Raw genomic sequence first — 22,242 nt, 5'->3', positions numbered from 1 at the left:
AAAATTAAAGTTGAAAGTGCAAAATTAGGAAGAAAATAAATTGACATTAAAATCATGCAAATTTTAAACATTGTTTTGTGCCAAAGGTCTTAATTATAATCCAAACAAATATACACAGCATATACTAAAATTTGAATGATTTACAACACTTGTTTTGCATTAGGAAGAATCACAATGTTCATACTACCATGACATATCAGCCCAAAAGAGATGTTCAAAACACAAGCATTCAGTTGCAGACACTGTTTATATATTCTTACATTACCAGAAGATGAACGTGTTTCGAAGACCATCTAACAGATGCATGAATTATAAGAACAGTACATCACTTGTTTTGCTTTGCAACAGTTCGCTGAACAGTTGAAACACCGTCTACAAATTTTGTCCGGAAAAGAACATTTGCATTATTGAACATGCCTTCCTTTAGTGATACAACAATAAACTGCAAATCAAAAGAACCAAAAGAAATGAGATTATTCAACTTATTGGGTGTGGAACTGTCAGTTGACTGACTTGCACGAAATTTGAATAAAATAAACGAAAAATTGATTTAAAATAATTGTAAATCTGTGCGTCAAACAACAATTTTCTATCTTTTTTATTCTCTACAACTACAGTTTCATGGCCTTCTTTCTCTGGGATTGAAGATCACAAGATTGCATGAAATAAAGGAAATTGTGCCACAGTACAAAAAAAAAATCCCCAACCTGGGAGTGTGGAAAGTGATTTTTTATCATCTTCCCTATGTTTTGTGTGTGGCTCAAATCAAGAGCTGCATCAACCTGCAACAGATAATAGCAATGAACATTTGGCTTAACTGATAATCGTTGCTTCAAAAGACATGTAAATAAATTATGTAATAAAAGGAAAATCTACAAAACTTACCTCGTCTAAGATGTAAAGTGGAGCAGGTTTAAAAAGAAGCAGTGCCAGAATCAGAGAAAGTGCAAGCAATGATCGCTGACCTCCACTCAGTTCGGACAATGACTGTTTCCACACACTTCCAAATGCAACACGGACTTCAAGACCATCAAGAAAGCTGCATCCTTCTGGAGGTTCTAACTTAGCCATTGTGCCCGGTAATAGTGTAGAAAATATGGATCCAAAGTCACTGAAGGAACAGAACTAAATCATGATACAAGAACCATTGTCTCAAAATAATTTAAAAAATGAATAGTCTATGTAATCTTTTAAACAGATTTGAATCACATCATTTGAACATTCATTAATTAGCTCATCAGGTTTGGAGATAAAAATAGAGTAATCCGTGAATGACATTGTTAAGAACCAATTCCCTAAAAGCTTAAACTGTCAGATGATGACCCATGAATGTATGGGTTTATATATAAAATAATGTCCCTTAATGCAGGAACTACTTAGGCTTAAAACGTGGACATTTCACAAAGTTAGCATAGCTTATATTGAAATACAATTTCTTACTTAAAAAAGTGGGTTTGATTCAAGAATCAACCTTTGATCAATTGGCTACAAAGGCTCTCATACTATGCTAAGAACCAATCCAACAACCAAAAATAATTAAACTTTTAGGTGAAAGACTATGAATGGTTTTAATACTTTAGCAAATACATTAAGAGACCAAATTAGATGAAAAAATAAATAAATAAACTTACGTATTCACTTTGACCCAGGTAACATTTAGTGTCTCTTTCTTTTTCTCATCCAACTCTTCAATCACCTTCTTGATCTTAGACTTGTCATTCTAGGCAAAAGAATAATGCATTGAGCATTTTAGCAAGAAAGGTAGAAAATGTTGAAATAGATTAAAAAATCACCTCAATTATATTTTTCTTTGACATCAAGTCATTGTACTCGTCTTCTGCCTTCTCAAACATTGCCATTACTTTCTTGTTCACCCTTTTCTCAAGCCTTGATTGTGCAAAACAAAAAAGTGTCAGCGAAGTAAATGAGGAGGATATGTAATTATAGTTGCATACAAAATGTTAACAATAAAGAAATCATATCTTTAAAGCAACACACCCAGATTGTTCAGCCTGAAGTTTCTCAAGTTCTTCCCTTGATTTACCAGGATTGCGAGAAGAAAAATCATAATCAGTCCCACTTTTACCAAACAACTGTTTTTCAGAAGCAATCCATGCATGCTTCTCTACCAACTTATCCACCCTCAAAGAGCAGTCCTTCTGTTCCATCTCCATTCGTTTTACCTAGAACAAAATAGAATGAGGATATTGTTCTTTAGCACACAAGTTCTAACTCCTAAGGGTATAGAGTATTGACAATGGCAGTTAAACTATTACCTCATTTTCCATTCTCTTCCTTTCTAGATTATTCTCACTAAGTTTATGTTCAAGCTTTTTCTGCTCTTTAACTATGCCACTAATTTCCTTGTCACATTGCTTCATTTTCTGACGAACTGCATTCAGCTCTGACTGAACTTCATCAAGATTATTCTTTGCAGCAACAACCTACATCTTGGAGGTTTGAGGACACAATTCTTGCTTTAGCAAAAGAGATAAAATCAAAATACTTTTCTATGCTTACGGTGGATTTTTGTTCTTCAACTTCTGAGGTAAGATCACTAATCAGTGTTGTCAGTGATGCTAATTGATTCTCCAAAGAAGCTTGCTCCTGGATAACAGCTTCTTTTTCCATTACAAGCCTTTCCTTATCACTATCATGTTCCTAGACCAGCATGCAACCAATTAATTATCATAATGCAGTGATTATTTACTTTTCTGTTTATCTTATTTCCTTTAGATTATTATTTAATTATTTAATTACTAGCATTCAAATCTTGAAATTCCATCCTAATAATTTTTCAATAAAAGCTTAACCATATATCCCACTCTTTATACTTTAGGATCAGGACAACATGAATTTTTTGCTTAATACAATACTTAATACTGGATAGTTGCACAATCTAGATCAGCAATCTTTAATATGTTAGTTTACACAAAAACTCGTACAACGTTGAGAGCCATTAGTGAAACTACTTGACCTTCGCATTAGGGAGGATTTAACCAAACCCATCACCCGAACCAATATAAATTCTTTAGGGTTGAATTGGACAGGGTTTACATAATCTTTTTGTTAATAATTGGAACCAAACCAAACCAACCATCAAAGAACGTGTTGGTCAATTGGGTCATGTAATGAAAGACAAATTGACACGTTTATACAATGTTATTTCTTTATTAGCATTGCAACATTTTATATAGCCAAAAAGCCCAAAACATTATAAAAAAGTTAAATGATAAAATAAACAGTATAATTCTCTAATATAATGTTGTTTACTAAACTTAAACGGATGTGAATAAGAAAATTAAATGGTTTAGGTTGGGTTAACAGGTTTGAAATTCAAAATCTGTTACCGGGTTGGACCCCATCTGATAAAACTCTCAAACCAAACACCACAACTTGTGTTGGGTTGCCGGTTGCGTCGGGATTACACAAACCACTGAACATCCTAACACTAGAATTGGCTATTACTATTCAATTGTTATAAATAAGCTCAAATGAGCTGTGATATGTCAAAATAATAACAAATATTATAATATTCAAGTATACCTTTAGGTATTTTGAAGATGACTGCATTTGGGATTTAATCGACTTTATCATTTTCTCCAAACCTTTTAGCCTACTTTCTCGATTTTTGTTATGTTCTTTGATTGATTTATCGAGTGATGAAACAGTCTTGACACAGTTCTTATATAAAAGTTCCTTTTCTTTGACAGCAGATTTTGCTTCTACAAGTTCTTGCTCAATCTTCTTCACTAATTCTCCAAGCTACAAAGTGAAACGGGGCAGGGTAAGGGGAGCAGGCAAAGAGAAGTAAATAACAATGACATGGAAAAAAGCAATACAGCAACTACACAAAATCAAGTTGAAAGAAATGAGTAAATACCTTGTGATGCTCGTTTTGCTGAGCTCTGCTCTGAAACAATGAAAGATCATGTGACTTGAGTTCTAATGTTGCTTTGAGGTCTTTATATTTTTTGTGAAGAGGAAGAAGCTCTGTGATCTGTAAGTCAAGATACAGAGATAAAACAGACGTGTAAGATTGAGATTATGCTAAAAGTTTGAACGTTCACTCTTCTTTTTGCAGTTTCTTTGCAGTCCCCACCTACAACTAGAAATTTTACAAGGGGTTTCTACTGACATACATAGAAATTAGTGTAATTTATTTCATTGATGTATTCCTTATTTTTCTTTATCTGCTAGAAGGGTATGGTTACCTTACACTTTTGTGTCTCTGTACTCTACTGAAGTGTTGTACTTGGCAACTAGACTTCAAGCAATTGACCCCAACTTATGTTAATTAGACTTATCATTTTTTTATGTAAATTGTAAAGTTGAAAAAGCAATGATACACAAATTAAACAATGTAATTTTGTTAAACAATAGCAGTAACAAAAGCAATATGCAATTAGAACAAAAGCTGTTGCAAAAGCAATATGTAATTTTGTTGAACAATGTAAATTCCATATCTTCTATGCTTTTTTAAATCTAAGTCTCCCATATCATTATGAAAAAAACAGGTCTTCAGGGGCTACCTTTGCTTCAATTTCTGATAACCTACTTTGATGCACTGAAAGTTTTGACTCAGCTTCAGCCACAGCATGAAGTTGCCTCAATAGATCACCGCTTCCCCTGTTACAACAAACTCATCACAACATTTTTGAAAAGCACATACAACATAATATAATCAATTCAATTACTAATTGCATGCATCACTTAGTAGAGAGCAGAACCTATAAAGTAAAATATAAGTTGTCAAAATATTCTGTGATTTATGGTCACAGACAATTGATCAGAAAATAAGAGAGATGCAAAGAAAGTGGCAACCGTTGTAAGAAAAACTAGATAGAATCATACTTCCGGCTTCCCCCTGTCAGAAGACCACTGGGCTGAAATATATCTCCTTCAAGAGTGACACTTGTGGTGTGAATCTCCCGACTAAACGCCACCTATTAGACATCCAATAAAATGCAAGCCAAATTGAGGATTAAGTAACAAACAAAAAATAAAGTGTCAGAGTGGAAACAACCTATTTAAATAGAGGATCAAGTGACAATTTTAAAAGCAATTATAGTGTGTGTGTGTGTGCGCGCGCGCGCGTATGTGTGTGTGCGCACGCGCGTATGTGTGTGTGCGTGTGCATGTGTGTGTGTAAGATGTGTGTGTAAGATGTGACATGATGAAAACTTTAAACAAGGTGTGCATAGTCACTGTTATGAACCTAGAGAGCAAAAGTGGAAACTGTATACAGTAAGAAAATACGAAACATGACATGATGAAAACATTAAATGAGATATGCATAAACTCCAGATACGGACCCAAAGAGCAAAAATGGAAACGGTATATAAAAAAAATGAAAAGAAGAAATTTATTTTATGAGTAAACTGTATACAAAAGAGATTCTACGCTTTCTTCTTATACATTCAAATTCAGTTATTCATTAGGACCTCTTCAACTAACTAACCTAACTAAACTGTATTCCTAACTACTTTGCCTACCCTTTATTCAACTCGTTTATCTAAAAGTCACCAAATCTTTATACATAAAAACAGTTGATCATAAAGAAGACAACCAAAATGTTTTAAGACCACCATGGCAATATCTAAGGAAGGGTTGAACTGAACCTATTATAGGTCTATAGAAGGCAACCATATCTTTCAATTATGTTACTCGGTTATTGTTGGACTCAAGCTATTAAATTATAAATACATGATGTGAAGAAGTGCATCTAATGTAGATACCATTAATCTCAATGTAAAATTAAGGATACATGTAACTCAGTAGGAAAAACAGGTGTTGCTTGTTACCTCCTTTGCAGCACTGATAGTTTTGCAAACAAATGTTGAGCCAAAGACATATTCCATTGCATTCTAGAATAAACAGGATATTAGTCAGAAAAAGTAGAGTTAAAAATAAATTTTAAATTAAATAAAACTACAAAAATCAAAATGAATCGAACTTTCCAGACTGCTGATCAAGACAGCACGGAGGTAAATACAAAATTAAACTAGAGAAAAAGATTATTAAAACAAATTAAACATGGAAAATGCTTTCAGTACCCATGTAAGCATCAGATACCGAAAAGTAAATAAAAATTTAAAAACTTTCTAATCATGTAGGATAAGGTAAATGTCATTCTAATGTATAAATTGAAGTTCAATGAAGCAAACCTTCAATTCTTCTTCATAACCAACCAAAGAAAGTGCAATTTCGGCATTCTCCTTGCCCACCTGTAATGGAATTAATCAAGGTCCTTAGTTAAGGTAATTAAGTAATCAAGACATAAGATAACATAAAACAAAAATATAGACATAAATTGCAATCACCTACCAATCTAACAGCGGCTTGTTGAACTCTTGAGGGAACGGTATAGTATTGTATTTTATTCAAAGGTATAATTGTCACTCTTCTTCTAAGATTGCCATGCTGTAGCAGCTGTTTTCCAGTACTCTCTGTGTCAACTACAACATTGTACAACTTTCCACCAGCTGAAACCTGGAAATGGTCATATTCAAGTCGTTAATGTCAGAATTTTCATTTATAAGTTCAGATATAAGTAACAAACGCTGTCAACCTCTAGGGCAGTCACTGTGGAACTATCTTTCACTTTGATGAGTTTTGCAACAACACCCTTCACCTTTGACCTATCAAAGTTCTTGACAGGATCGCGGTATGAAAAATCAACATTAGCCAAGTTTACTGAAATATTGCGGATTTCAGCCTTCAACTTGTGCACACTATCCCTCTCAGATTCACGCTCCTGGTAGACATTTTAAAGAAAAGTTTACTTAAATAAGACTTGTGAACCTCTTTAGATTGAAAAAAATGAACTGAAGAGAAAACAATCAAACCTTCTGCAAAGCTTCCATCTCACCCTCTTTATAAGGAAGAGACTCCAACTCTGTTTTGAGATTTTCAACATCCTTTTTTTTATCTTCGAGCTGTTTTTTCACATTAGTAGCCTCATCTTGTTTTGATTTCAATTGATCCGTTTTCTCTTTCAGTTCCTTTTCACAATGGCTAATTTTGGTTTTCAGCTGTTTTAATTCTGTTTCAGCACTCCCAACTGCTACCTTTGCATCGCCTAGTTGGTCCTCTAAGCATTTCTCCTCGTCACCACTGCTCTTGCCAGCTAAGACACCCTATCAATAGTTTCGAGCAATAGGAAAAATAAAACACCCCAATATAAAAGAGACTCGCAGATAGACAACATAAGCCATGAAAGCACGTGCTTCCTTTACCTGGTATTCCTTTTCTTTCTCTTCCAGGCTCTGTGAGAGCTCCGCGGCCCTGCTTTTCAAATCAGCTGCTCCTTCTTCAGCCTTTTTAATGGCAGAGGCCTTCTCTTCTACAGATTGCTTCAATTCTTCAATATTCTTAACAATCTTGAAAATATCAAAGGTTTGAAACCCAAATATCAGGCTCACAAAAATGGAAAAGTTTTAAACATAAGTAGCATAAGCCTTTTTTTTAAAAGAAAACAATATTCTTGAAATTGAACAAAAACTGAATCCATAACATCACTAACATACTTTTCCTTTGTTGACTTCTTCGCTCTTCAGAGTGTCTTTTTTATTACTTAGCACGGACGATTCCTTCACAAGAGTTTGAGAAAGCTTGTCTACCTTCTCTGATAGAGATTTCATTTCCCCACCCATGCTTGCTTCCTTCTCAGCAGTCAGCTGAGCTATTTTAGTCTCCATTTCCTTTACATCCACCATAGTTGTCTTAGCCATGTCATCAATCTCAGCTATCTTGGCTTTTACTTGTTCTACCTCAGAAATAGCATTGTTTTTAATAGTCTCTGCTTGAACATACTCGTAAGCAATACAGAATCTTCTCAGCCTATCTAACTCAGCATTGCAATTAGCCCATTGCATGTACTGCGTCCTTTCTTTCCTTAACTTCTCCAAAGCTGGAAGTATCTCCTGATCAAGAAGCTTGTTGATCTCATCCACCTTACTCTGCTTCTTCTCAAGAGTTTTAAGAGCAGCCTCTTTCTTAGTCTCGTACATTCTTGTCCCTGCAGCTTCCTCAAGCATGGACAATATCTCTGGCGGTTTCATATTTAAAACCTTAGTAATCCTCCCTTGCATGATAAGGAAATGTGGATTGTTAACATTTAGTTGCACTGAATGGAAAAGATTTTGGACTTGACTAGGCTGCGCAAGTTTCCCATTTATCAAATACTTGTTCCTCCCTCCAACCACAATCTGCATTACACCCCCATCACATCACATAAAACATACATTAATCAATCCAAGAACAGCTTAATTTCAAGAACTACATATGTAACTATTCAATGAAGTAATCCAAATCTATATATATTGCAAATGCAAAACTTAATCTCACTTGAAAAAAAAAAGAACAATAGGGCAGTGACCTTATAGCGCCTAACACCACGGCACTAACATTGGAAAATTAAGTATCCAAAATGTGTTAACACCCAAGGTTTTAAAAAACTGTCGGTCAGCACAGGTGTCAGTCATTGGTTGCGGTCGTCTCAGACCATTTTTTTAAAACCTTGCCTAACACCCCACGCCACTAACCATTGTAAAATCAATGCTTCACAGTGAGTTGAAATCAATTCAAGCAACTACTAAACTTAAAACTCATAATTCTATATGGTCAAAAAACATATAAAACATAAAATAAACTAAAAAAAACAATTAGACTTGAAATTCAAAGAGAAAAATGAAACAATTGAAAAAGAAAACCTGTCTAGTGACTGTAATCTCGGAATGGCCTTCATATCCAAGAGGACTACGACCCCTTTCAGAATTATCAAACACGATAGAAACAGTAGCCTTAGTGATTCCCGCTTGTCCTTGCTTATACACAAGTTCTTGAAGATTGGAAGCACGAACCTGCTGCAAGTTGGTAATTCCAAGCACGAAACAAATCGAATCGAGGATGTTCGATTTGCCGGAACCGTTCAAACCAGTGATGGCGTTGAAGAACCGATCGAAGCCAGGAACAACTGTTCGGGTAGCGTAGGATTTGAAACCTTCCAAGCAAATTTCCTTGATGTACATGGTGAGAAATTGGTTTGGGGGAAATGGAGGATGTGGAAGAACGGTGAAGGGTTTTGGAGTTCGAAACCCTAAACGGCAGCGTTTGGATGGTGAACGTTGAGTTGAGTGTTGCAGAGAGAGAGGTTGTAGTTTGTGAGTTAATTTAATTCAAGTCGCAAAAAGCGGGAAATTTTGTCAATTTCAAAATGACGCTGCCATTACGTTTTGGGTGAGCTTCTGCAGAAATGACGTGGAAGTAAAAGGTGAGAAAAAATTAGTGTTATTATCTCAGTTGACAAAAATTAACTATAATTACTAGATAGTTTGGGTGGCAAAATTAGTGTTATTTTGACATTGTTGATTTTGTCCACACATTAACGAGGACGGGTAAAGCATTTAGTTTCTCATTCTTTAATATATCTCTTATATCTCGTTCCGTCTTTTTTTGGATTTTTATAAACACGAGTTTTTTCTGTTTCGTTCTCACTTTTTTTAGAGCGGACCTAAGTTTTAAGTTCACATCTTCAACGATGACCGCCTCAACCGATTTTTTTTTGGATTTTTGCGGAACGGGTTTAAACGGGATAGGCATGCCTGTTTGTCATCCCTACTAAATAGTAGTGGCAATGTGCGACTGGAGTTCAATTTCCTTTTTTATCCAAGTATTTGGCTCACTCAATCGATTAATCTAGTTTGAGATCAATTTTGACTTCTGATTTTAATCTCCTTCCAATCGCAATTACGGAGATCAAATTATAGTTCTCTCTATCAATTCAACATCAATCATCATTTGATCAACTAACAATTGATTGTTTTAGAGAGTAGATGATTTTTAACGGATTTATTTCATTTAAAAATAAAATAATAATAAAAATATACAATTTTTTAAGAAATAGATAATAATTAAAATTGATTTTTACAATTTTTTACGATCCTCTCTCAAAATGTAAGTACAAAACACAATTACTAATTAATTAGTAAAAAATGTTAAACCATGTTCATTTTATGTCAATCTCGAAAGAAAGAAAAAAGCATTCATACATTTTGATACTTTATTATTTATTTATGAAAGGTTAATAAAGAAAAATATATATTGTTCATCTCTCTTTTGTCATCGATCAATAATTTCCTCTCTTAATGTATATTTGTTTACTTCATTTTCTTTTCAAGTGTTTTTACTTTATCGGTCATGAATTTTTCAATCTGCAATTTTTTTACTTTTATTTTTATTTTTTCAGATATCATTGATTTAAATTGAAAGAAAATAAACTATTATTTTCTCCATTTAAGATAGATATATGTGTATTTTTTTCAAGTTATATTTATTTGTCCAAATGATACATTTAAAAAGATAAATTCGTCTAAAGTTGTTTCATTTTGTCCTTGAAAGAGTTTTAAATTCAGAAGTTACACTATCAAGTCAAGATGAAAGATGAAGAAATAAAAAATAAAAATAAAAATTTAGCAAATGGTCTCTGATTGAATTTATCTTTCAATTCATGGTTATGAAAAATTATTATAATTGTTAGTTTGTGGTATCGTTGAGATTTTTATTACATTTATTAATAATTGATGATTATTTTTTTTTATTTTAATGATTTAATTTGGGATAGTTTTACTATTCTGTATATCTCTATCTATATTCGACTATAATCATATAATTTTCAATTTTTCTTCTTTTTCGATTAAATTTTAAAATAGTTTAGAAATTTTGAAATAATAGTGAAATTTTAATATAAAATATTAATTTATAACATAGTTGAATAATATCAATTGAGATTTATTATTATGCACTGTCAGTATAAAAAGTTTTATACAATCGATTCATCACTATCATCCGTTTGTATTATTTTATAGATTTTTAAAATAAAAATCAAACTTGTTTCAATATCCAACGTCTATGATTAACTGACGGTGTAAAATCTCTTTACACTGTCACTGTATTTCAATTAAATCCATATTAATTATAAAATATTAATTTATATATTGATAGCATTTATATAACTAAAAACAAAAATTACAAAGCACAATAATATATAATATTACAAAGTTTATGCTGATTTGATAGAATATAAGATAATCATTAGATATCCATGTAAAACTATTTTGTGCATCTTCTTTTAAGGGTGTTATAAAAAGGGAGAGAGAACAAAATTCAAGAGGTTTTTATTTTTAAATATATGAAAAACATATCAAATATTAAAATAATATATAAATTTTAAGAGATTAATTATTATGCATTGTCAGTGTAAAAAGTTTTATATTGTCAATGCATCACAATCATTCATTTATATTACTTTTTAAATGTTTAAAATAAAAGTCAAACATTTTAAATAAATTAGTGATTATGATGCATTGATAGTGTGAAAAATATTTACCGTCTATATCAATTAAATTCAAATTTTAATTAAAATTACATTAAGAAACTTTCAAATATATTTTATTATTATATTTTTGTGTTTAATAAATAAGATCACGAACAGTTTATTAAATACCACACATTAAGAAGTTTAAATTAGATCCGCAAAACAATTTCGTATACAATTTAAAGGGGTTATTCTCTCCACTAAAATTAGTCTAAAATGTATAGTTTGCAAAATTTAATTTATCTAATTTAAAAGAGGATGTTAGGTATAAAGTTATTTAGTCTATTGTATTAAAAAAAATTATACAACAAATTATTATTTGTAGTTTACATTGTTAACGCAATAAAAGTGCGGTTATATGGTTACAATTATTATATATTTTTAACGCAATAAAAGTACGATTATATTAAATTTGTAACACAATTATTATATATTTTTAGAAATATTTAATATATGTATAAATACATATCAAATATTCTATTTCATAAATAATTTAAACTTAAATTACAATTAAATAAAAAATATTATTTTATATTTTGACGCGTGTGCGCACTAAAAAAAACACACAAACAGGCACGGGACCTTTTGGACGCTAGTTTTATATAATTTCATTTCTAATAATCACATTGGGTCCTCTCTTTGCAATAACTTTGTCTGAACTTTTGTCTCTTAAAAGCATGGAAACACTCCATCCTCTAAAGCATTCCACCATTTTCTTCTACGTAGCTGGTATGTCCATTCTGATGGGTCATCATGAGGGGGAAGCATTCACATTTGATTAAACACTCATCTAGAGGTCAAAGACTCATCCAAACAAGTGAGAGAGACAACACATATTCATCAAAAACTTTAAGGTGATAGGTGTATGAGTCATCTTATTTATAAAGTGTTCAACCTCCATTTTTCTAAGTAATATGGGACTTATAACTCACATTTGTTTCTCAACAATATCCCCCACAAGTGTGAGTCCATCCACTATACTTTACCTCAGCGGAAGCTCTTTCATCCACGTGTTTGTACCGCCATTGAGAGACACCCTTATCTCATCATGGGCACTTCAACGGAACACGCCGTCTGACCACTATGTCATAAAGACTCTTGACACAAGGAGTCGGACCCTTACTCAAACCAGACTTTAATACCATTAATGGGTCATCGTGCGGGGGAAGCATTCACATTTGGGTCAACACACTAACCTAAAGGTCAAAGACTCATCCAAACAAGTGAGAGAGACACATGTATTCATACAAAAACCTTAAGGTGATAGGTATATGGATCCTCTTACTTATAAAGTGTTCAACCTCTAACTTTCTAAGCAATGTGAGATTTAGAACTCAATTGTTTTTCAACGCATTCTAGTCTCCTTTAATAAACTCATTGTTGTTTTCTGCCACTCACATGTCCCTTCCATCAATTTCTTTGACACAAACATGGTATTTCATTCTCATTTACTACCTCATGAACTACAAAATGAGGTTTTCCATCACCCTCACCATGTAAGTTTTGCTTGAGATATGAACCTAACTGTAAAGAAAGCATTATGAGTTTGGATTATTCAATTTCAATTTCAATTATATATTGATTGTGGACAATCGTTTGTCTTGGTTTTATGTGGACTTTTCATCTCAAAATATAAAAAAAAATGATTCTTGATTTTATTAATAATTTAGTTTATTTATATTTTTTTAGAGATACACTCAAAAGACGATAACATGAATGAGAAATTAATATCAATATTATGGTTAGAAGATTGAGAACCACAAAAACACACAATATGCATCTGAAGATTCAAAATATTTCTTTGTAAAAACTTTGGTGTTTGTTTGATGAGAAACTCTTGGTTGTCTTTAAAACACTACTAGATTGGCACATTGCTTGGCAGTAGTTTGAAGCTTATGAAATGTTAAAATTTAACCACTATTGGAGGTGACATAACACAATGATAAAGGATAAGATTGTCTTTGAGAATGGGTCGATGTTGGAAAACTGATGAAAGAGAGCAAAGGAAAAATTTTAAAAAAACTAAATTAATATGTACATATAGAACATAATAAAAAGATCGGATGAAATTATTACATCAAATGGTGTTTAATAATGGTTCGTCGTGAAACAACTAATAGGTGGTTCACCCTAGACTTCATCGTTGTGGTAAATGTTTATTAGAAAAAATAGTTGTAGTGAATGTTAAATTATTTATTGTTACTTGTTAGAGTAAAAATTGATGTCGAAGTAATTTGCCAACCAAAACAAATAGTGGCAAGTAAAATTATTGTATTTACAGAGATTGTATTAACCTTGTACAATGACAAAGTGAGTGCACTTGAGGATTCAACGCAGTGTTTGAGTAACAAAATGAGGAGTGCACAAAGTGTGGTTGATTATTTGTTTGTGTAACTGTAAACTAGAGAATTGTTAATTAAATTTGAAAAATAATATGAAAAAGAATTAAGTTTCCCTTAAAAATCATTTACCCGTGTATGTGAGTATTCCTATGACTATTCTAATAACAAATTTGATTTAATTATAACCTTTTACAAAACACAGAATTACGACCTCACAACCTCGCAGATGTTGGAAGTCTTCAATCGCAAGACGACCCGCTTCGTCAAAGCAACCCCGTGTATACAAGAAGTATTCAATCATAACGAAAATGGTTTTATGACACGAAAAATAAGAAGACAAATTTGTAAAACACAAAATTACACTTTATAACCCCTAGATACTTGTTTTGTCAAAGCAACTCCCCAAATATTATGAGTCTTTAATCGCTAAGAAAAATGTTTAATAGCGCGTAAAACCAAACTAACGGTCGAGATTATTCCCTTTGAAACATGAGCAACCATTACAATCTCATAGTTCTACCAATCAAATAAACAAATTACCGCTAAGTCTCATTTCCCTCTATATAAATTCTCTCAATTCATATATGAGATAAAATATTAAGTTAAAATAAAACTCTATAATTAAAATCAAAAAATCATTATAGAAGCAGTCACATATGATTATCTTGAATAACATGTTTAAGGTAGAATCATATATAAGGAACTTAATCTAAGGGGACTAGTCATTCATCTTTAGGGGGTGATGGTTTATAACTAGAAAACAAATATAGAGACTTGCATTGATGAAGAAATGCTCCTAATGGTATCTTTTGTTTTAGCATTCTCTTGACTTAGAAAACACCTTAGACTCTAATACCAGACCCCTAATGACTAAACATGTCTTGTTATTTATAATTGAAATCATGTATTTGCAAGATCGTGTCATTCCATGCCATAACTGCACCATGATTTATCATTTAAAACACTTTCATGTATTGGAAAATAGTTTAGAACTCGTCATTGTGATTTAGGTGCGTTGTGAGTTGATCTTGGAATTGAATTTTCACTTCAGGAACAAACTTTGGATTGCATCGTTGTCTTTGTCGCATCCACGAAAAACAACCGGCGGGAAAAACAAACAAACAGAGTCGCCACCGTGCGTTATTTATCCCAAAAGAGGGAAAGGAAATGGTCTTACGACCGGAGATTACAAGGATCGGGAGTCGGTTACGCAAAGGGAAGGTATTAGCACCCCCTCACGTCCGTCGTACTCGACGGGATCCACGCTCAAAAAGAAAGAATAAGGTTGCTAAATAACTGCTCAAAGAATGCACACACACTGGAATAAACAGGCGGAGGAGGATGGAGGAAAGAGACTCGGCAGGATATCGCATCATGGGCCTACGTAGTCTGTCAGACACGGACATCAGAGTCGACGTAGTTCGGGGATATGGGAAATGTGCTCGCTAGGATATCGCATCATATGCCTACGTATCTCATCTGGAATGAGAATCAGAGCTACCGTAGTTCGGCTAACGCACGCCGAAACAAAACACACGCACAGACGCTGAGACATCAGAGCAAACACGCAATTGGAAACAGACTGCCAATAGCTGGTCTTACGTCCGACTCCAACCAACAAACACAAACAAGGAAACCGACTGCCAATCGCTGGACTTACGTCAGACTCCAAACAAACAAATACACAGGAAACTGACTGCCAATCGCTGGACTTACGTCAGACTCCAAGCACACAAACAAACACAGGAAACCGACTGCCAATCACTGGACTTACGTCAGACTCCAAACAAGCACATGCTAACTGAACGCTGAGTCGTCAAAAGAAACACAAAGGTTGAACAAACAAGCTAACAGGGAGTCTGGTACTCGAGCCTGCTAGTTGTCAAGCAAACACACACAAAAAGAAAAAGGGTGCCCGGAGAGACCTCGCACGATCTCCTGCCTACGTACCTCATCTGGTATGAGGATCAGAGCAACATAGTTCCCCTTAACAGGGAAAGAACTTTTAACCTAACCAGAGACAAGGGAGATAACAAGCTACTAGGGAGACTACGACTCGAGCCTAGAAGTTGTCATGCATACGATCCCTATGTTAAAGTCTCTATCCTAACTTGCACAGGAAGCAAGCTAGCCTAAACAGCACAATCAAGCAAATACAAGCACAATAAAGCAAGCACACACACTATATGCAAACAAATGGCTCATACAAGGCTAGGCTGTAGAAACAAGCCAACTGGAATGGGGTGTTTTGAGCTCTTAACCCTAACATTGAGAGTTAGGGTGAAGCAGATGAAATGGAGATGAGGGTTATGCCTCATAGCTCTTATCCCTGGCCTGGGAGAGCTTCAATCAAATAGAAAATGTGGGAGTTCAGAATGCAGGAGCTCTTCTCCACAAATGACTGACTCTATGGACAAGATTTTGGGTTCTTATTCACAATGCATCAACACATGGTGTGAGCAAGGTGAATGACACAACTGAATAGCAGGGGATGGATTGCACATCCCTTTTATCTGCCAATTGCCTCTTAAGAGGTCTTTACCTGCTTGGCACAAAATTAAACAACCACAAGCATTGCCTCTTAAGGAGGGCTTCAGACAGGTGCCTGCCAACATAACATGACAGGTCTTCCAGACTACATGAAGATCAAGGAATTATACCTCAGTGGTAAGCAAACCACAAGCAATGCAAAGCAAGTTCAAATGAACTTAAAGCAACTTAGGTACCTGTGGAAACAGCTAAACCAATCAGTACACAATCCAGACAAACAGTCAACAGTCAATGTTCAAACAGACAAACAAATCCAATGTGCACAATGAGCAAACACAAGTGAACCCTCATCAAGGCCTACAAAACAGCAAGTGTTAGCCAACAATAACAAATGATCAAGCTCAAATGAAGGAGCAACATCAATCAAGGAGATGCACACTTGAACCTGAAATTCACAACTCAAATGTAAGTAACAAACCATTAGGTCAAAGCCTAGGGTCAAAAGTGAATCAAAAATCCAAAACAGAAACTCAAACTCAACATGGATCATATTTAACCAATCAAGAACAAGTCCTAAAAAGGACCAAACCAAAATCATCATGCAAGTCCACTTGGTAGGCAAGAGAAGCCAATGACCAATTCAAGGCACACATTCCCAATCAAAACAGAAATGATTCAAATAATTCTGGAAAAATTCATGAGCATTCAACACATCCAAAACATCCATCATACAAAAAATCAGAAGCATTAGAGGTCATTTGGCATGGAAATCAAATTGCACAAGTTGAACAACCAAATGTGTGACACAAATTGTCACACCATGTTAACACAAGCATAAAATAGAAATGGTAAATGAGAAAAATACCAAACCAAGCCTAAAACATCCAACAATGTGTCTAGAATCAGCATGTAAAATTTCAAGTCCATTGGATTAAAAACAAGCATTTCATGATGGAAAGAGTAAGGCAATGTCACAAATGTACATGTGTTCAATCAACCTAGAGCAAATAAAATTCCAGCCAGGCACAACTTTCAAACTCATGATCATTAAAAACTAGACAAAACAAGGATCATTTTGCAAAAAATTGGGAGTGATTTGATGCATTTTTCAATTTGTTATGGATTTTACAAATTGGATAAAAAATGAAATTCAAACATGTGAAGCATATATGGAAAATAGGAGGGAAAACGAAAAATGAAGAAGAATTTGAAAATGTGACATGCGCTGGAATCGAACCGTGTAACTGGAAAAATGAAAAACAAAACTCAAAAACTTGACCGCCAGGAATCGAATGGAGGATCAAGGATCAAACAGGCCTGGGCGCGTGTTCTTCATGCTAGAACCCTAGCGAACCAGAGATGAAGATCTTCATCTTCTTCATGAAGATGAAGATGAACACCATGAATGTTCATGCAAGCTTTTTTCCAGAATTTTCAGATTTTCTCAGAATTTTACAAATTATATATCGTTGGAAAGCTCTTTCAATGTAGAATTCAAATATCATATTATCTAAGCCTAAATCTCCATGGATTTTCTGAATCGAAGCAAAGAAGTTTCTAGATCTAAACTTGAAATCATCATATCTCACTCAATTTTCATCCAAATTCCACAAAATTTATATCAGAATTCTCACCACAACAAGATCTACAAGATTATGTACATAAAACAGAGAATTAAGAGGATCAAAAATGTGACCTCTTGAAGAACAGTTGGCGAATTTTGCAAATCCAAGGCCAAGCAAGCATGCAAATCCACTCCAAACCACTTGTTATGAAGTTTGATGATGAAATTGAGGCTTGGAAACGTGTAGATCTTGCTTAAATCTCAAATGCCATGGTTATGTTCTTGAGCTTCACATGCACAATTCTGGTCCAAACTTGATTATCCAAGGCTTGATCTCTGCTAAATCAACACTAGAGAACCAGAATATGGAAGAAGATTCAAGGTTTATGTGAGAAAAATTTGAATTAAGATTGAAAGAAAATTTTGGAGGGAAAAATTTATAGATCTAGAAATGGTGAATTGTGATTAACCTTCCCAAATTCTGTTACAATTATCTATATATACCATGTCCTAATCTCATTTTAATTAAAATTAATCAAAGTTAATTAGAGATTAAGCAAAATAAGGGTGCATGGCAAAAATTGGAAATTTGGTGGTGCATGGCAATTCCAAACGTGAACAGTACCATATGGGAGCTCATTTTCACTCAAAATCTTCCCATGCACCTGTTAGCAATGGTCATTTGTTCCCATGATGCACCAATTTCAAATTTATGATTTTCCCTCCAAAATTGACTTGAATGCACAAATGATCATATGTTCAAAATTCATGCAATGTGATGGATGTTTTGGAAACTTCATGTCATGACAAGCATTTTGCAAAAAGAACCACCAAATTTGGAGTTATGAATCAAAAGTTATGGCCATTTGAAATTCCATGTACACTTGGCAATGATTTGATCATATCTCTTCAACCATTCATCATAAATTCATGATCTTGGACTTTTTGGAAATGGGAGAAAGAGATATTCAACTTTCATGTTGGACAAAATTTCATTTGAAGCTTCTTTGATGATGCAAGATTGAGTTGAATTTGAATCAAAACCCTTCCATTTTGGAAACTTCAAATTATGGATCACTTTCCATTTTTGGAAACTTTTGACTTGACCTCAAATTCTTCAACCTTGATCTTTGGCATGATGAATAAGCATTGTTTGGACATGAATGAGATGTTGAAACTCATTTCTCCACCTCCTAGCCCTCAGTTCTTGCACAGTTGACTTTTATGGTTGACAGATGACTTGAACATGCACAGATGATTCTGAGCCTCAACCACTTGATGAAATGGCACCAAAATGAACCCTAGTTTGTACAAGCTCAATAAAATCAATATGAGGATCTTCATCTCAATAAAGACCTCATCTCCTTGAGAATCCCTGGTTGGAAGAATGCCATTGATTAGGGTTGACCAGAGGTCAAAACCCTAATCCCAAAGAATCTGAGCATGAATTTTGAAACCTTTGAGGATGACATAGCCATAATGATGATGATGTACCCTTGCAATCAAGATAATGCTCAACCTCCTTGAAGAACCTAGAAAACCCTAATTGAAGCACAAGCCCTCAGATGGTTGGTGATCAATTTATGAGACCCTCAGACATGAATCTCTTAACCTCTCTATCTTCTGAGAAAGACTTTAGAGGATGACTTGTTATTATCACATGATATACAATATGCAAATGCCTAATGTCCTAAAACATGAAATGTAATATGCTAAGCTAGTCCCAAGAAGAGGAGGACAAATTTTGAGGTGTTACAGCTGCCCCTATTCAATCCACTGTGAACCTGTCGATATGAATAGCCTCGGCTTTCAGATGATCAGGGTGAAGAGTGATTGAATACCAAGAACAGACGAATAATTTGCGCTCCGCTGGGAAATAATTAACCATGCCTGTCAGAATCGGCAAAGAAGTGATCTCAAAAGAAAAATCCGTCTGGTACGGAGAAAGTCGGCCTGAACACCGAAACATAATGTTTACTTGGCTACCAAAATAAATGGTAACACAGGAATAACCATGGCCTGAACGCCGCTCATCCGCGGGGGATTATATTATTACTTTTGCTTTTTCTTGAACCCCAGAACTTTCTGATTGATTTCCTCTTTTTCGTTTTTCTTGAACCCCGAACAAATATTTTCTTTCGCGCGAATGATCCCGGATCACCGCAGTTGAACCCCGACATCTTCATAGTAGTCTTGTTTGCCAAACAATGAACCCCGCTCTCCAATTGAACCCCAGTCGCCTGACGATAACTCGTGATCACCATTGTGAACCCCGCTCTCCAGAAAACACCCCGTGTCTCCCTTTCTCCATTTGGACCCCGCTCTCCAGAAAATGCCCAGCATCTCCTCCTCTCCATTTGAGCCCCTTTCTCCATTTTCTTGTGATAATTCCGCTGGCAACATCGGAAATAACACCAAAACACCACTCTGATGGCGACATATCAGAGGGTACACCTTCACGAAAGGAAGGTAACATGTGCATCTCTTCCTCAGAAGACACCCATAACGACCTTTGTTGGCCTCAGCCAAAGTCTAAGGTGACACATGATCAGAAGACGCTCCTGAGGACCTCATCCCGGATATAATCTTCAACTCCAATCTCTATTTGAACCTCGTTCTCCAGAAAATGCCGCAACACTTCCCTTTCTCCAATTGAAATGTATTTTCGCGCTGATCGCATAACGTTCTTTGATTTTATTTCCATCTCCGCCCGATAGAAAAATTTCCTCCAATATCGCACTACTGGGGAACATTGTTACTCCAACGTCATGATGCTAAACTCCTCAGAGTAACATCTTCCAACTTCTACCTCGCACGACAGAAATCTCCTCCAGTATCGCACTACTGGGGAATATGGTTGACCCAACACCACGATGCTAAACTCCTTGGAGTAACATCTTCACCATCCGGCGAAACCAACTCCCAAGCGGTAACCACGGCTCGAGTAATTGATGCTTGCAAGGCTGATGTTGATCTTCCAACTAGCGAAACCACTTCTCAAACAGTAACCACGGCTTGAGTAGCATCTTCACCCACTGGCGAAACCAAATCTCAAAGGTAACCACGACTTGAGACTAGCTTATGCTTGCAATGATGATGCATGATTTTTTTTCAGCGTAATGCTCCATAATCATGGAAATGCTACGCAATTTATTATGCAATATGCTATGATCTCCTAAATGATGAATGCATAAAAAGTATCCCCCTCAAGGGACTCTTCTGGGGAGCTCGAGGCACTCTGCTGAGGAACTCAACAACACTCCAACCTCCACCCTGCTGGGGAATAGCACTGCCGCTGGGGAAAGGACCACCCTTACCAAGGATGACCTCCACTGAACCCGATCCACTTGGGGACTTCGCTGGGGAAGAAACCACCAACGCATTCTGCGGGGAAAACAACAATCTTTGACATGCTGGGGAAAATCCAGCAACGGACACCTCCGCTGGGGAAATAGCAACCTTCAGGCCTGGCTGTTGAGGAAACACCGATCTCAAACATGCTGGGGAGATAACCATCCCGACCCTGCTAGGGAAATCACAGACCTTGAATCTGCTGAGGAGGTAATAATCCCAACTCTGCTTGGGGAAACAAGGAAAGTCTGGCATAGAACACCCGTCGACTCGTCGAACCCTGGTATTCAACATCTAAACCCAGTATCAGCTTTCCACTTTTGAGAGCTCCCAGACTCGTCTGGACTTTTCTGATTCATCACCTTATATTCTCGACTTCTCCGTACTCCACGGAGACCGAACCCTCTGGATTCATACAAACTTTCCAGTCTTCAGACTTTGAAGAGTCTTCTTGATTAATCCTCCAGGATCATCGCACATCTCTCACTGTTTCTTCACCATTCTCCGACGCCTTGTCCCTGATTGGACTCCACGGGGATCTTTTGTCAAAAAGGCTTCACATCACAACCTGCAAGTGAGCGAGAATATCTAACAGCACCTGCAAAAGAGATCGTTAGATAAAAACGTGCCCCAGGCGTGCCAAAGTTTCAACACCTGGGTCACTCAACTTTCCGAATAAGATTTCTGGCTTTCAATCTTATAAACATGCATTAGAAGGGATCTTCATGTCTCAAAATGCAAAGATTCTTTATCAAAATAAACGGATGTTTTTGCAATCAAAGCGGTTATGAAAACAAAAACAAAATTATTTGACTGAATATGCATTTTATTGATTGGAAAAAGTGTGGCTCGAAACTAAGCAATACAAAGGAAGCAATCCCTGAAAAGAGGTAATTACGCACAAAAGGAAAAATCTATCCTAATGGCAATGGGAAACCGCGATCTCATCGAGTTCCAACTCGGTTACACCCCATATGTCCTCAGACTCTCCGTGCTTTCTGCCTTCTGAACAAGACGGTTCCGACTGATCCCTGTCGGGGATTATCCATGTGTCTTAACCCAAGCACAAACGATCATGCTAGACGCAGTTGTTCGTTTCAATCCCTCTTTTTCCTGGA

The 22,242-nt window shown here is 35.4% G+C and overlaps 1 protein-coding gene across 1 annotated transcript; it reads right to left on the bottom strand.

Moving 5' to 3' along the window:
* Positions 1-24: 24 nt before the first annotated feature.
* On the bottom strand, positions 25-9,264 carry LOC127075766 (structural maintenance of chromosomes protein 2-1). The gene is made up of 20 exons (XM_051017234.1): positions 8,715-9,264; positions 7,530-8,210; positions 7,239-7,382; positions 6,849-7,139; positions 6,572-6,757; positions 6,328-6,492; positions 6,168-6,227; positions 5,805-5,867; positions 4,855-4,946; positions 4,533-4,629; positions 3,884-4,000; positions 3,547-3,765; positions 2,521-2,661; positions 2,277-2,444; positions 1,999-2,183; positions 1,794-1,887; positions 1,632-1,720; positions 886-1,111; positions 708-782; positions 25-442 (listed from the first exon to the last, which is right to left on the bottom strand). The coding sequence occupies exons 1-20, from the start codon at positions 9,030-9,032 to the stop codon at positions 326-328; spliced, it is 3,528 nt and encodes a 1,175-aa protein (XP_050873191.1). The 5' UTR covers positions 9,033-9,264; the 3' UTR covers positions 25-325.
* Between the last annotated feature and the right edge of the window lie 12,978 nt (positions 9,265-22,242).

The sequence above is a fragment of the Lathyrus oleraceus genome, chromosome 4, assembly GCF_024323335.1.
Source record: "Lathyrus oleraceus cultivar Zhongwan6 chromosome 4, CAAS_Psat_ZW6_1.0, whole genome shotgun sequence".
Lineage (NCBI taxonomy): Eukaryota > Viridiplantae > Streptophyta > Magnoliopsida > Fabales > Fabaceae > Lathyrus > Lathyrus oleraceus.
Note: the sequence above shows the minus strand (reverse complement) of the source record. Positions and strands in the feature narration are given on the sequence as shown.

Bases quoted from the DNA above. Each gene is read 5' to 3' on its own strand.
- LOC127075766 (XM_051017234.1), bottom strand. From the start codon at position 9,032: ATGTACATCAAGGAAATTTGCTTGGAAGGTTTCAAATCCTACGCTACC. The intron at 1,112-1,631 runs GTAAGTTTATTT...CTGTTCCTTCAG, and splicing joins ACCTGGGTCAAAGTGAATAC to TGACTTTGGATCCATATTTT. The intron at 443-707 runs GTTGGGGATTTT...TTTGATTTGCAG, and splicing joins ATCACTTTCCACACTCCCAG to TTTATTGTTGTATCACTAAA.